The sequence below is a fragment of the Amblyomma maculatum genome, chromosome 11 (assembly GCF_055883805.1).
Source record: "Amblyomma maculatum isolate TAMU_Amacu chromosome 11, ASM5588380v1, whole genome shotgun sequence".
Taxonomy (NCBI): domain Eukaryota; kingdom Metazoa; phylum Arthropoda; class Arachnida; order Ixodida; family Ixodidae; genus Amblyomma; species Amblyomma maculatum.
Genome location: NC_139354.1, coordinates 27,138,869 through 27,155,299, shown reverse-complemented (window position 1 = coordinate 27,155,299; position 16,431 = coordinate 27,138,869). Strand labels below are relative to the sequence as shown.

At 46.6% G+C, this 16,431-nt stretch overlaps 1 protein-coding gene across 1 annotated transcript; it reads right to left on the bottom strand.

Moving 5' to 3' along the window:
• Positions 1 to 224: 224 nt before the first annotated feature.
• Positions 225 to 5,292, bottom strand: LOC146173222 (protein-lysine N-methyltransferase SMYD4-like). Its single transcript, XM_084584203.1, has one exon. The coding sequence runs from the start codon at positions 4,894 to 4,896 to the stop codon at positions 2,575 to 2,577; it is 2,322 nt and encodes a 773-aa protein (XP_084440329.1). The 5' UTR covers positions 4,897 to 5,292; the 3' UTR covers positions 225 to 2,574.
• Between the last annotated feature and the right edge of the window lie 11,139 nt (positions 5,293 to 16,431).

Genomic DNA, 16,431 nt, shown 5'->3' with positions numbered 1-16,431 from the left:
TCCGGAGGGTCGCGATCGAGATGGTCGCGCGAATACCTAGGGCTATCAAAGCACGTTCGTCTATAGCAGAAAAATAAAGAGAGAGAAAAAAAAAAAAGAAGGGAGGCAAAAGGTTCGTGTGTGCGAAGTGCTATGCAAAGTGGACCCCGCAGGCCGCTGAAGGGAACTCCCCTGCAGTCGCCCCCCCCCCCCCCCCCCTTTTTTTTTTTTTCTTTTTTTTTTTTTTTTTTTTACAGCTGCTCGGTTACAGCTAAGGCCGCCTCTCGAAAGAACCCCGAAAAACAATGTACTGCACGCTGCCCCTGTCACCGCGCGTCAGCATTGTTATCGCCACAGCCCAGCTGCGGCAAAAGCGAAAACGCCAATGCGCGCACACGTCGCTTCCAGAGCACAACGCGAGGGGAGGAAAAATGAAACGGAAAGTTAACGTTCTTTCCTTTTTCGAGGCCCGCGGGTAGAGTGGCTGGAGCGCTGATTTACGGCCCTGCCGTGGGAATGAGATCACGCAGTAGGGCAGACGTGCTTCAGTTCGCAGGCGAACAGCCTCCTGCCGCCAGACGCAACACTCGTTCGGACCGAAATCGAGCGGAGCGCCGAGTCTCGTTCTTTGTACGCGCGGTCGTTCCTTGGCCCCGCCTGGGCGCGACCCAGATCGACTACGGCGCACAGAGACGAAAAGAAAAGCGCCGGCCAGGTGCCCATTAGGCTTGCCAAGGACTACGCGGAATGCTGCTACACTAGCTGTTCGGAATGTACGCCACCAACCATTCTCCCATAATACACCACCTTAAGACGCAAAAAAAAAGTGGGTAGTAAACTTGGTATGATCACAGCAAACAAACAATAAAAACTGGGAGATCACCATTCCTTACAATTCACTCTTAAGTGTCTGATTAAAACTTCCCACAAATCGGCTCAAAAATAGTGCCCCAGTTGAGAACTTAAGTCCATATTGAGCAACTTCCTTACAGTTTCTCTGTATTATTCATTAACTGTTACTATGCTGATTTAACCTTGCTTTAGAATGCAGCTGTTTGTTGATGGTTGCTTTTGTTAACTTGTGTTGATGCGGAGTGGAGAAATGAGACTTTCAGTCCTTTGTGATACTGATTTGTCGGCTTTATCAGAGAACTGAGGACTTCTTAAATCAAGCCATATCTTTGATTAAACCTCTCCCTTTCAGAGAAGGAAAAATAACTGGAACTGCTACGTGAGGAATTCGTGTAAAATTCAACATCGAGTAAAGTGTAGAGATTTGCTCCAATAATAAAGCATTCTCTATCCAGAGCCATAGCTGAGGCCAATGGACTCTTGGACCAAGGACTGCTGACCACTGCTCCCTTACCAACTCTTTCCTAACCCATTACTCCCTATATTTCAGTTAAAGTTTATCAATCAATCTATGAAATTTAATCAACCCCAGTGCTTCACTGCTGATATGCTTCACTGCTGATATCTGCTGTACAATTTCTCAACTAGAAAAAAATTAATGTGAAGTCCTTCTTGGATATTACCATGTTTAATTAAAAAATTTCCTCTCTTACAAAAGGCAGGCCGGAATGAGGACACACAGGTCTTGAGACAATTCCAGCAATGTAATATTTACTACATGCACATCTTTCAACACACAATATGCATATTTCTAGCCTTCAAGCTAACAGGTCTAATTTTGCAACTACGCTTTCAGTAGGAGGTAATCATAATAAATCCAACAATCCTGTATCATGCACGGAGGCACAGCACTCAGTCCCACTACAACTATAATTCTATAATTTATCAACTGCACAATAGGAATGCCATGCATTAACATTAGTCATCAATTATTGAAGTTTGCAAATTAATAAATATGCTCTTTTTTACAGCCAGGCATAGTATTTTGAAGGAAGCAATAGTGCTTATACAGAAGGCAGTGAAAACAACTGAAAATACTGTCACACAAAACCCAAAGCTTTCAATATGCATAGTATGCTCAACAAACAAGTCTGCAACCACAGGCAATAAGCTGGTGCACATATTGAAGTCACAGAGGAAAGTACTCTCATATCCAAGCACAGATATGCAAGTCGGCACTGGTCAACACTAGTACAGTATGTGTGCTTTGAGCGTCTGCTTTATGTGCTGTACATATCTAACTAAGACTGCGTCACAAAACACCCTATGTGTCTGCACTGAAACCCAGAGCTCGACTCTCTTCACAACAAAGCCTTCCCTGAAAATGACCACCTGCTAATGGCACCGAAGCTGTTGAACAGCTTTATGGATTACCCTGTTGAGACAACACATGCCTGAAATGCATATATTAACAGACCACACTTCTAGACACATCACAGTGCTAATACGAATAACCAAACATCTGTTTTTGCACACAAAACAAAGAATAAAGGGATTACAATTGACAGTTGCAATTCTAAACAAAAAAAACTTCCTTGTTGCATACTCACACTCACTGGCTTGTAGACAGTTCTATGTATAAAAGTGTAGGTAACACACAACACCCAATTGGCAGGCAGTGCACACACAAGTAAAATTCATGGAAAAAAGTAAAAACGTTGAACATACTTTCATGGAACAATCTCAGGACACAGTAGCCAGCATTCTTCTTTTTGCCTGTAGATCCCGAGTCGTGTGATGCCTCCTACCATAGTGAAGAATGTAAATAGTCATAGCTTCATCAATTACAGTATCTGCATTCCTTATGAGCTGGTCTATCTCTTCAGCAGAAGCCTCTTGCCGGATAGCCTGGGGCACAGCATTAACAAGTACATCAGAGAGCTTTTGAAGCTCATTGGCCAGCTCAATGCTGTTCTCCCCATATATCTCACGGATCGCGTCAACGGCAGGACTAAGCACATCGCACGCCGAACGAAAGTCACCAATAGCGCAGAAACATTTCGCCACCATGTCTTTCGCTTCCAAGAGCTTCAAGTTGTGTTTGTACATCAACTTTTCCCGTGCTTTCAAGCACTTGTTGAGCCGCTGCAGAGCTTCCAAGTGGTTTCCTTTTTCAGCGAGCTGAACACCTTGCACATACAGGTCATGCATTCGGAACGCTTTCTGCTCGCGGGCGAGGCACTCTTGAGTGGTGCCACAGTCCAGACAGGCAGCTTTCCCACTGTCATCTGGTGTATTGAGCGGGCCCTCACAGTATTCACACTTGAGGGCCTGCAAACGCTGTTCAGTATCCTCACCAGCACTGCAAGCCGTGCAATCACAAGTGAAGAAATATTGCTCCTGTAGCGTCTGACGCCGTTCCGCGAAGGTCATCCTCTGGTAGTGTGGGCCATAGCAGTTTAAGACTTCCTCTCCGACTGAGATCTTTCTTACAGCTCTCACCACAAGAGTCGAGCCACAAGGAAAGTTTGAAATGATGTTAGGGTTGCAGGCGTGATTCATAAGGCTCGCACTTGGGTAGATGGCTGTGGCTATCCGAACTTGCTCAGTTGTGACTACAACATCATCTTCCTGCGTCGTTCTCGACTCCAGGGAAGTAATGGCATGGGCATTGCATACGAGCTGCTGTATGTGGCGTAACAGAAGGCCCCCAGCAAAAGTTTTTAAAGCCGTAACATTGGGCTCCTTCCCGGGCAGGCCAGAGTGGTGGTTAGACCCATTCCTTCCACCGAGACTCAGCAGTGAAGCCTTTGAGGCCACGTCATCCAGGCTGAAAAATTGAACCTGATCCAGAAGCAAGTACAGCAACGCTGCTGTCAAAGAATACTGTAGCATGTCATCAGCATACATCTTCTCAGAATGGGTAACCAATTCATACACAGCATTGTAACTGTACTCACTAACTTCATCGTCTCCTTCAGCAAGAGCACGATAGAACTGAGTGAGGTTAGCCAGACCTGTGACAAGCAGAATCCTCACTGCTAAATGTGCGATACCTACAGAGTACAAAAGGTTCAGGTTGCCGCATTCCCACTGGTGGTACAGGCTCCAAGACTCCTTGGCACAGCTGAAGGTGCAGAATCGAACTTGGTTACACTGTGAGCACGGGACAGCGTTCTGGAGCCTCTTGTGACAGTGGTGACAGTGGGTCTTAGTGTGACCGGGTAATAGAACCGAAGCGTACGGCTTCTCGACGAAGATTGCATCTCCAGTCCGCAGATCCCGATTAGCAACCACAAAGCGTCCTTTCTCCGTACTGTATAAGATGTCCACAGCACTGGTGCAGTTGGGCACAGAATCGTGGAGGCCGTGCGCGACATTTGGCACCTGCGATTCATCATCGGGGTCATCTTCGTCGCTAGGCACGGGCGGCGTCTGGCAAGCGGTGCACGCTTGCTTGAAAAGGTCAATTTCTTTCGCCTGCTGCGCATGCTTTCGACTGTCTAGCCCCGCGCGTCGCAGTGCCTTGCTGGCCAAATCGAAGTTTTCGAGTGCTTCTCTGGGCTTTCCAAGGCGGAGGTAGCACTGGCCCTTCCGCAAGTACAACTTGTAACGCAGGTGGTTAGGATAACCGAGTTCGAAAGCGTAGCGGACATCGCACAAAGATCGCTTGTACTTGCCTGCGTGAAAGTAAGCGGCGGACCGATTTGCGAATCCCAGTGACATCTCTTCGGCGTGTCCTTCAGCGTCCGGCGTGTCCGGGAATGGAGCTGACAGAATGCTTTGCGTATAAAACTCAGCGGCTTTTGCGAACTGCTTGCGGTTGAAACAGATGTTTCCCTCGCTGCGAAGTTCGGAGGCCTTCTCCCAGAATTTCCGGTGCTTCGACGAGCAGAGGACGGCCAGCCAGTGTTTGATGCGCGGATGGGCCACTTCGTGGCGAAGACAGAACCTGACGCGCTCTTCATTCGTCTCTAGTGCGCTGAAGACGGCGAAGCCGTTTCCCTGACGTATGCGCTCCGCTGTGCCGTCGAGAACATCCTGCCAGGTTTCGATCTTGGCCATCGCGAGACAATGCTCTCCGGCACTGACCTATGCGAGCGAGCGAAAAACAATGCTCATGCTCGGCGAGCAGCCGGCGGTTTGACCAAGCGGACGGACGCACTCACCACGGACGTAATTGCGAGTGACCCACACGCGTACACAGCGGGAGCAGCGGAGCACCGTTATTAGACACAACAGCTGTGCACGTGATTTCGGAATTAAACGTTGCCGGTTGTTTTGGTCGCAGCAATTTCCGTGCGCTTGTGACCGCTCGAGCTGAGTGCGGCCTCTACTTCGTCGACGTCGTCGAGTGGGACGGGCTCCAGTGCAACAGGTTTTCTCGCCACACGACACGAGCAGTGGACTTCATTTCCGCATTTTGGATTGGCTGCGGCTGTGCGCGGCTAAGGTCGGCCGCTGGTTTGGCCCGTTGCCAGACAAGCGTCTTTTCACGGCCGCTGAACGCAAGGTTTCTCACTCGCTCTCTGCGCACCAGCCCAGCTGGCCCAGCCTCCAGGTGTAGCCCGTTTCATTGTTACGCGGCAAATTACGCGAACGGCAACTGAAAAAGATAAATGGGGCATTTAGGCGCGATCTGAATAGCTCTCCATAGCTCTAGCGAGACGTGCCGCGCCTTTTATTTTTGTTTAGCTGCTACGTATAACAATGAATTTTTTCTACGTAAATAAATAAAAAATGAAGGTAATTATAGTGCAGGTCATGGCATTTCAACTGTCTTTCCAGAGGGTGTTTGATTCTGCTGATTCTTAATGCAGTCAGCTAGTTTTATTTTCTTATAAGCTTCGCCGGAATTAATTCATTTAATCACGTTTTAATTTCTCGGGTCAGAAAAGCCGTTCGTACTTTTTTTTTCCTTCATTTCACGCATTCCGCAGAGCTGAGTGCCATGAAGGTGAAAACTTTCTTCCGTGTGCCTGCGTCTATACCGCCTGGCAGGTGCCAACATCCGCCTGCCACCTAACGCGGTTAGGTTTAAAAGCCACATATGTCTGCCAGTGTCAGAATGGACTGACATTCCCCTTTCTTTATATGTGAGTGGACGAAATGATATATATGAGAAAAATCATACAACAAATAGGATAGGACGAAAGTTCTCAATGTGCTCTTCGTTGCTATGTAAAGGCGCACTCTTCCGGATGAATTCATTTTCTTTTATCTAATCATTCTTTATTAGTTTTTTTTTTATTGCGACAGCGCTAGTACCCATGCCTCAAAAAAATTGCCAGACGTTCGAAGCCCCTCGCCAAATCACCAGCATGTATGTCAGAAATCACGATACGATCATGCCATTAGCAGGTGGTAGTTGGCAGGTATAGGCCGGGAAGTTACCATCCATCCATCCATCCATCCATCCGCCCATCCATCCATCCATCCATCCATCCATCCATCCATCCATCCGCCCATCCATCCATCCATTTGTCAGTCCATCCATCCATCCATCCATCCATCCATCCATCCATCCATCCATCCATCCATCCATCCATCCATCCATCCGTCCGTCCGTCCGTCCGTCCGTCCGTCCGTCCGTCCGTCCGTCCGTCCGTCCGTCCATCCGTCCGTCCATCCATCCATCCATCCATCCATCCATCCATCCATCCATCCATCCATCCATCCATCCATCCATCCATCCATCCATCCATCCGTCCGTCCGTCCGTCCGTCCGTCCGTCCGTCCGTCCGTCCATCCATCCATCCATCCATCCATCCATCCATCCATCCATCCATCCATCCATCCATCCATCCATCCATCCATCCATCCATCCATACATGCCTCTAACTGAATGGCCCTATATTTAACCTCAATCTTCACCTGAAAGAAAAGTCGATGACTGTTGGTCATCACAAATTGTTTAAATTTAAGTCAGCTCAAAGAAAACTGCCACAGTACAATAAATGATCAGAAACAAGCATTAATGTGTCAGTCATTTCTTTACAACGTAGCATATGCTGTAGAAAAATAACGCTCACACGTAGACATATGAATCTCATTGATAGTCTGTTAATTTTTTTGACGTGACTGCGTTATAGCCCTGTTCTGCAGGAAATATCCGATGAGCGAAAGCCACGATCATGCATTTCCGTTCCACTTGCCATCTGCCAGAGCCAGACGGTAGCTGGGAAATGACATATGTGGCCGAGAACTAATTCTGCTATGACTTGCGAGACTTAATGCGCCCTCATGATATCACAAAACTGGGAATAAGAGCTACACGCTGGGATTGCTCATTTGAGGTAGAAGGATGGGATAAGACTCTTGGATGCTAGGGCTCTTGGGTACCAAGCCAAGCACGCAGCTTTTACAGACTCTGCAGGTATGTTCATATTGTGATATTCCTGTATACGTCCGGGCTACTGGCAGATAACCGTCGACGAACGCAACCGAGAGAAAACAGCGTTCATCACATATGTGCACCTGATGGCCTTTACCAGTTCAAGGTGATGCCGTTCGGCCTTTGTAATGCTCCTGCGACCTTCGAACGGATGATGGACTCGTTGCTCTGGGGTTTCAAGTGGACAACTTGTGTGAGTTATTTAGACGGTGTCATTGTTTTTTTTTCGTTCACTTTCGAAAGCCACCTGGATCGTCTTTCTACAATTCTCGCAATTTTCCGCCGAGCTAGCCATCAGCTCAACACTGAGAAATATCGCTTCGGTCACCGCGAAATTAAAATCTTGGCCATCTGGTTAATGCTGACGGCGTTTAGCCTGACTCAGACAGTGTACGCGCAGTCAGTTCATTCCCAGCTCCTAGTTCCGAGCTTGACGTCCAAAGTTTCATCAGTTTGTGCTCCTATTTTCGTCGGTTTGTACCATACTTTCCCCCCTGAAATGCAACTTGCGGTAATATTCTAATCAAAGAAATTTATAGAGGTGATCCTTGTATGATGATGACGAAAAACATTTATTGTTATCTTTTTTTATACAGGGATGGTACGGCAGCTAAAGGGCCGCCCCTTACAATTACTAGGTAGACTCCCTCTTACACTTTTCCTCGCAGTGCGGGCATTTCCCCGTGCAAGCGGGTTCAACATATTTGCAATACTGCCGGGCACAGTAAAGTTTTGGTGTAAAGGCGAAGGGGAATGCGCTCCTCCGCCTTTGTGAGGCCCTTGAAGGGCTTAGGATAGATTGAATGGCTGGATTGATAGAACTGAATTATTTCTTTGAAAGTGTAGGCGGGATTGGGTTCGGAGTCCGGATTGACGGGAGACGATGTTGGTGCCTGGAATTAAAGTGAGCGCGCGTGCGGCGGCATCGGCCGTTTCGTTTCCCTCGAGGCTAGTGCGAGCCGGAGTCCAGATAACCGTTCGGCGCTCGGAGGCACCGAGATATTGGATATTTTAGGAGGGGCATATCCAACTGAGATTACCATGCATACTCAGACTCTCTCGCAGGCCTCAGCGGTGACGACGTCACCCCCTCAAAAAGAAAGTCCCGTTAGCAGGCAGAACCTACCCCTCTTGCCAATCTCGACGAGCACCTCTAAACCCAGGAATTCCTCCCGATCTAAATTGTACATCATCATCCTAATTACCCAGTAGAACTGTCGATGCTTTAAAGCCCACTATAAGCGGGTCGACCTACAACTTTTCCTCGCAACATTTGAGCACCTTCCTGCTTTGGTAGCCCTCCAGGAGCCAGGGAGTGGCGCCACCCTCACAAATTATACATTTCAGCAGGACCCCCTCTCCTGTATATACACGGCCAATCTCGCTGACCTAGATCTCAAAACAGAATTCTCATACGTAATGATGACCCTTCTTCCGCTACGAAAACAAGACCCGCAACTACGCGTTCTTAACATTTACTGTTCCCCGAGACTGGCCAACATCACTTTCGCATACCTCTTTAGCCGCGTTTTAACGATTGCGGGCAGGGACCATCTGGCTGTGGGCGACTTTAACGCCCCCGGCACGATCTGGGGATACGCGCGTGAAGAGAAGCGTGGACGTAAGCTGGCTGGACTTATGTCCACGCTGGACCTACCCCACTCAACTCGCGTAGGTGACTCCGTGACCCGCGACACGTGTCCGGACGGGTCAACACCAAGAAAACCCTCGGCGGTGACCATTGCATACTCAATACAACCATTTGGCAAAACCTTTCGCAAAGTCCGACAGCTGCCTTATATGTTCCTTGAACAGAAAAACTTTGTGAATTGTGATGCACTGTCGGCCCACATGTACTTGATAGTAAGAAAAAAAAAAAAGGTATGATTGCAGACAGTACACACTGCGCGCAATAAGAAAACGGTTACAGCAAAATGAGCGTTCTATACGTCCTGTGTAGCAGCACACAGCTAACGCAAATGTTTGCTCCCAATACCAAGTACCGAGAAATAAAAACTTGAATGCCATTCGGCGACCCTTTCACTTTTCGTGCTCGAAAATTTTCTGACTCTCAAAAAAGAAATGCGTCTGACAGGCAGAAACTCTTTCGCTCAAATTTATTACCAAAGAACTTCCTGGTTACGATAATATTCCCACTCAAAATCTCGCACGCGTCCTATCGCTGACTTTATCAAACCAGATAATTATTTGCACTTGTTGTCTGCACTGAGGATAAGGTGCCGAGTTAGAATTGGGCGTATTTAAATGGCCCTCTTGATGCGGTCCAGTCACGTTATCACGAGGCTTTCGAAGTTGCACGCCATTTTCCTTCCTTTAAGGACACATGCTGCTCCAATCGAAATTAAATTCAAAAATTCAATTGCATTTTCTTACCTGCGCGCTGCAACGCCTGCAAGTATATACAGCGGGTTCCGAAAATGATTCTCTACTCGAGGCAAACTTACCGTACGCAGAGAAATGCACCGAAGTACAAAAATAATAATAATAATAACATCGACCGACCTCCCTGCTCAAGGGCGACCGACAATAAACGCCCTAATTATACTTCCAAAAGTGCAGGATGTATGCGTTCCTTCTATTTACCGTGATTGCGACAATAAATTGAGATATTTACCCGTTCCGCTCAAGGCGACTGCGCGTTATAAATGGAAAGTGAATCGCGGCTCGGAACGACAGCAGCTGGCCAAGTGAGATGCCCTTCAGGCACCCCGCAGCGTACGCCATTACGCGTCTCTATGAACTGGAGCCAAAACTAAGACATTCTTTTCACACATGAATCACCTTGCAATTAATTGTCGAATGATGTTTAAATATTAACCGTTTTAACGAGACAGCATCAGAGGCCTTCTACTCCGAAAAATACGGCGTCAGCATTAATTGTGAGCGAAAAATGATGAGCATGCCTATAGCATGGCAATGGTCGGCCAGCTAGCGTTTGATCAGCTGGTAGTGTTACGCCACGGGACCAGCTAAATGACACGGAGGATTTCGCAAAAGCTGTTCCTTTGGGTGGGCGGGTGAGTGTCCCAGCTAACTTGGACCGAGGTTTTAAAAAATACGGTTAGCACAGTGAAACAAATTCAGAGATGTTCACAGTCGCATACGCCAACCTCCAGTATTTTTTTTTTTCGTTCACCAAAGTTAATTAGTTAGCAAAGACTAATTAGATATCTTTAAATTATAAGTTTGACCGAAAAGTGTGAATCAAAAAGTAGTAGATCTTCTCGAAAAACGGCTAGCTAGGTTGTTTCCATTAAACTAGCGTTTACGTAGAGTGATAGTTTTACCAGCCGATGTCAGTGCACGTTAAAGAACACCAGGTGGTCGAAATTTCCAGAGTCCTCCACTACGGCATCTCTCGTAGCCTGAGTCGCTTTGGGAAGTTAAATCCCACAAAACCAAACCAAACCAAACCAGCCGAAAACGACGCCTGGTGCAATAAAAAAAAAAAGAAAAAGCTTTCTCGTGAATGTGGCGTCACTTTAAAGCCTCGAGACGCGCCCGAGAAAACAAAACTCGCTTTTTTTGGCCATGCTCTCTACCATGAAGCTGCTTGTATGCGCTTGGCGAATTAGAAATAACAGCTTGCGTAAATCGTAGCATGATGGAAACAACGTAGCTAGCCGTTTTTCTGAGGAGATATGCAACGTTTATATTGACACTTTTTCTCCCAAGGCAAATTTTAAAAATAGCTAATTAGTTTTTGCTAATTAATTACCTTCAGCGAACGAAAAAAAATACTGGTGGTTAGCATGTGCAACTCTGAATTTCTCTGAATTTGTTTCACTGTGCTAAGGCTAAACGTATTTTTTAAAACCTTAGTCCAATGAACCTTAGTTTTGCGAGATATGCAGTAGTTTTTTCTGAAAAAAAAAAAAAAAATCACATATCGCTATTACTGCAAAACGCTGTTTTTGAAATTTCAAGAAGTTACAAGTTTGGAGCCCTGCTGCTTGCACACTAAAATTTTGTTGTGCAGTATTTCTTACTCAGTAGATATATGCCATGTTTCCTTTAAGGAGAGTCATTAAAAACTTTTTTTTTTTGTCGCACTTGATTTTCTAAAAATATCACAAACTTTGCTCCAGGAGCTACGCGATGCAAACAAAAAGTCAACATTAAAATCCTACATTCTGGCATGAAGAATTCGGTTATTGCCACTAAAACTTTACCTTGATTGTGGAGGCTTGTTCTTTATTTCAGGCAAAACTTTTAGGCTGTAGGCTTTTCGGTGTTTTCTCCACAACGCGTCAAACGCGGCCAAGTGTCAAATACAGCAAAGTTGTTTTTTTTTTTTGCTACTTTCGAAATTTGGCCGAATTTGTTGCGTTGTGCGGGAAGCAAGTAAAAGTCTACAGCCTCAAATTTTGCCTGAAATTAAGAACAAGCCTCCATAGCCAAGACAAAAAGTTTTAGTGACAGTAACTCAATTCTTCGTGCCAGAATGTAAGATTGAAAATCGACGTTTTCTTCTTGCAGCGCGTTGCTCCTGGAGCAAAGTTTGCGATTTTTTAGTAAAACAAGTGCGGCAAGGAAAAAATTTTGTAATAACTCCCTTTAAAGAAAAAGTGACATAGATTTATTGAGCAAGAAATACTGCACAACAAAATTTTAGTGTACAAGCAGCAGGGCACCAAACTTGCAACTTTTTGAAATGGGGAAAACGGCGGTTTCCCCCTATAGTGATATACATTTTTTTTTTTTCTGAGATAACTACTGCATATCTTGCAAAGCTAAGGTTGATTTCTTTGTGTCGAGACAATTGCCCACCACATAAAAATTTAATTGAAAAAAAAAATGGTTGGAACCTTGATTACCTTTCTTATCTGAATATATCACTCGCACAGCTACACTCTCGCGCGGTGACCTCACGACTCACAGTCAGGTGGCATGTCTTGAGTCCCACGGCTTTTTCGGTCCTAACCATTTCGCTTATAAGTGTGGGGAATTTCAGGGGGAGCACCTGTAGTTAGATCAGTTTTATTTTTATGGCATCAATGTCGTTGGCACGGCAAACACAAAGCACTCGCCACACTGACAGGCAACAACGTTCGGCACGCACTAACGTCGCGCATGCCGTCACCACAAAGCACCAAGGTAAGGGAACCCCTTCTTCACACTTCCGTCACCCCTCACCCCCAATCGAAACCCGATTTTGAGAAATTCCTTCATTTCCCCGCGTCATCTAACGATGTTCCGGATCACCCTGTGACTTTATTTTTTTGAATGAATGAATTTCATTTATTTTTCAACTCGAGGTTGAAGGGCCTCCAGGCGAAAAAAGCTGTCTTATGACAGCTTGAAAAGTGCCTGGAGGCACTTTTCAAGCTGTGATTTCTGCATATATATATTTCTGCATATAACTTGAAAACGAATTTGAAACGCATCGTGCATAGAGGTATACCTGCTCAGAATAGATAAGCTTGGCTTGTCACTTATGCTTGGGGAGGCAGAGAGCAGCAATTCAGCAGCTTTTTTTTTTTTTTTTTTGCTTTCAAAGAGCTAGGGTGGTCCTTTTAATTCAAGAAGCCCAGCGCTAGTTTCAGGCCCGACGCAAGATAGATGACCTGATGCTGGTGGTAAAGCAAGAGGCAGTGATTGTCGACGGTATGCAGCTAGAGTTCATTCCATTTCAACGTGCTGTCACCTGTACTCTGGTCTACAAGTTACCCTATGGGTCACGCTGCCGCGAGAACCGACACGACGGAGCAGTAGCTAACCTCGTCGTGTGCGCTGTCTGGACTTCGTGCTTTAAAGCAGGGCACGTGCGCAATGCATCTTGGTGCATATGTCTCGGGTATCTCGAGGCTTATATCACCGCCCCCAAAGGCAATCCAATCAGCGCAGTGACTGTTTTATTTGCACGATGAACCTACTGCTTTTGTGGCCACGTTTTCTACACCTTGCGCTTATAGCGAGCGTCACAACGCTCTTCATATGTGACAAAGCATACATGGAAACCACTCAGTTAATGTGCACACGAAGCTGCGGATACGTGGCCCGGATCATGCCGGCCTTCGAATCGCTATCTGAAGAAGCAAACTATCGATCGATAACACGGTTGCAAACACAGGCTGGCAGCCATCAATGTACAACATATTGCTTATGAACTAGAGGTAATATTCCCATACAGTGCAAAAGCTAGCTAAACTGCTAGTTAGCCCAACAGATTGCTTCACATACTTTTTCTAAGCCTCACGCCGCTCCGCACTAACCCATAGTCTGTGGGCGAATGTAGTAGTGTAGAAGATAGCAAAATTTTCGACACACGTTTTTCTTTAGAAAAGTGTGTAAGACAGTATTTTGCATCAATCACGGCGCAGAATTCCCCTATGGTGGCTAAATGATAATTTATTATTAATGTTTCCTCGTGTAGTTTCAGTCTCAGCAGCCGAACGACACATTGAAGTCACAAGGCACGAAAAACGTATAATCGCTGCTCATTAATTTACTTGCTATTTTACCTTTTAGGGACGTTTACATAAATGGTATGAATTAAACTGAAACAGCAGCCATACTGCAGGTTTTGCATGCCTCAACACCTCAATGACTGCACAAATATCATTCTGCGGTTGAAACTTCAAGGGGGAAGATCTAATTATAAATTATTTACCGCTATTTTATGAAATTCATGAAGTCGAACTTACCTTGTGCTTGGCTCCAGACAGATGGGAAGATGCGTCCCAGTAGACTTAATTTAGCGCTACCGCTACCGCGCGAGCGTCAGTACGCATGCGCAAATCACCCTAAGGGCGATAGATGGCGTCACGTTCCTGTCAAATTCCGGCGGACTCCGCGCGCAGAGACCAATCAGCACGTGCTGTGCTGCCGGCGCGGTAGCGGTAGACAGCCGCGGTAAGCGCGCTAAACTAGAAGTCTCTAATAGAGACTTTTAGTTTAGTGCTACCGCGCGAGTGTCAGTACGCATGCGCAGATCACCCCGATGGCGACTGATGGCGCCACGTTCCTGTCAAATTTCGGTGGACGCCGCACGCGAGGACCAATCAGCGCGTGCTGTGCTGACAGTGCGCGGTAGCGGTAGACGGCCACGGTAAGCGGCAGCGCTAAACTAAGTCTCTAATGTCATTTTTAACGCGATAGCGTAACGAGTTCCGTTTAGCCGAGAAACCTGCAACGCAAGTTGGCATCGCCGCGTCGCGAATACCCTAGTTGGTAATTAAAAATTGAGATAAATTATAGTCGCAAAACGACTTAAATGCTAACTATTGCTTTAAGAATGCTAACTGCTGATCGAACTTGTGGCCCCTGGGTCCCGATTCATATACGCTATTGCTAGGACATCGAGGCACGCTCGTTGGCTTAAAGGAAGGCCTTGTGGTAAATGAACTCTTCGTCATCGGATTGGTCGAGGCTGCCGCTTGTCTGTCACTCTAGTTGGTCGGCTGCCTCCTGCGTAGGCGCCGCGTGCTCCGAACTCTCGGCCAATGGTGGCGCTTGTTGCTCGACGGGATCAGCAGGGCCGCTTTCGGACCAATATTTAAAGGCACATTGAATCGATTGATTGGTCGAGGCTGCCGCTTGTCTGTCGCTCTAGTTGGTCGGCTGCCTCCTGCGTAGGCGCCGCGTGCTCCGAACTCTCGGCCAATGGTGGCGCTTGTTGCTCGACGGGATCAGCAGGGCCGCTTTCGGACCAATATTTAAAGGCACATTGAATCGTGTTCAAAGTGATATGTAGAGGGCTACAGGCCGACGAAGGGACTCATCAAATGCTATTTGCACCAATAAAAAGTGCTCCTGCCGACCTCTCGCGTTCAGTTGGAGCGACGCATCCCCGCGCAAAAACCTCCTATGTGACGTCACATGGGTTTGCCGGGCGCACCTCCTCATTGGACGCTCCCAAGTTAACCCGGCGAAAGGAGGCGCCGCGATTTTTATTTGCGCGCCGGCATAGACTGAGTTGAAGGGGAGAGGAGCATCATTTTCAATCGTCTACATCTTCAGTGCTCTCATTAAAAATTTTCCATTGCGGTGACGATCGATGGGCTACCTATTGCTCGTGCGCATCTTCTAGTTTCCGTAGCTTTTCATGGGCCCTTTAAGATGGAGTTGTTTCACCAATCTTAATTGCAGTCGCAGGCTTCAGTCATCGGTTTTAAATTGTTCAAGCCATATCATGAAAGCCACTTTGTACACTACGTATAGCTAAGGTGGCCAAAGCAGGCGACGATAAACCGCAACATGAGCGAAGAATTCCGACATTCTCCAAGCATGTCAAATATGGCGGCTACAATGATGCCGGCGCATTACTAAATGCATATTCGGGCAATTAAATATCGTTGCACTGGTCCATAAGCGGAAGCTTCCATTTCATACATGTAACCCGCGAAGAACGCAGCAGTGAACTTCAAAAGTATTTCCGTGGAAAACTAATTTGCCTTCGGCAGTAGGAACTTCCTTTTCTTCCGGATACGTGAAATGCAATAATTCGCAGAGTGCATACACCCATACACATAACTAGGAATTAAATTCCCAGCGCCAAGATAAAAAATTTCCCGCGTTACTCTGCTGAATAGCAATGAGCAAACAAGCTGAATTATCGAAATTCTTGAGCTTATAATTTGGTCTGGTGGTTACCTTTTCATTTAGGTAATGAGCAAAGCTTTAATACCAGAGTACTTTCTGCCACAAAGGAAATGTTTGTGGCGGTTACTAAAGACGAGTTGTATCCGATTGTACAACTGTTGCATTGAGATGTAGTACTGCCTTTCAGAGCCCAGTAGCCGCTAACACTTTGACCTCTCCTTGAAGTACTTGGCTGGCACGAGACCGATTGGATGGCCAGCACCTCTATGTTCAGAATGTTTGGAGTGCCTATCAGTTTCTCGTTGGCCTATTGTACCTTGCGTGATTGGACTGCAGCAAAAAGTCACACCTCTACTCGCACGCGTAGCTCAATCCGGCCCGCATGTTTCCAGCTTTCATTCCAGTAATAACGGTTTTATTGTAACGTGTGCCCACATTGTATGGTAGAATTCTCGAATTCCGAAAGGAGCTTCTTCAGAGCCATTTTACGTACGCAGAGGCAAATCCGAAGCCACCACTAGGTCCCCATTACGAGCGTTTAATACCCTAAGGCCAGCTTCCTATGCAGCAGTGAAGGGTACCTGCCCTGATCGCGAGCCATTTACGTTCCCGAAGTTGTCTGCGGACTCAAGGAACTCGTA

Excerpts from the sequence above, each read along its gene's own strand:
- LOC146173222 (XM_084584203.1), bottom strand. The coding sequence starts at position 4,896 with ATGGCCAAGATCGAAACCTGGCAGGATGTTCTCGACGGCACAGCGGAG.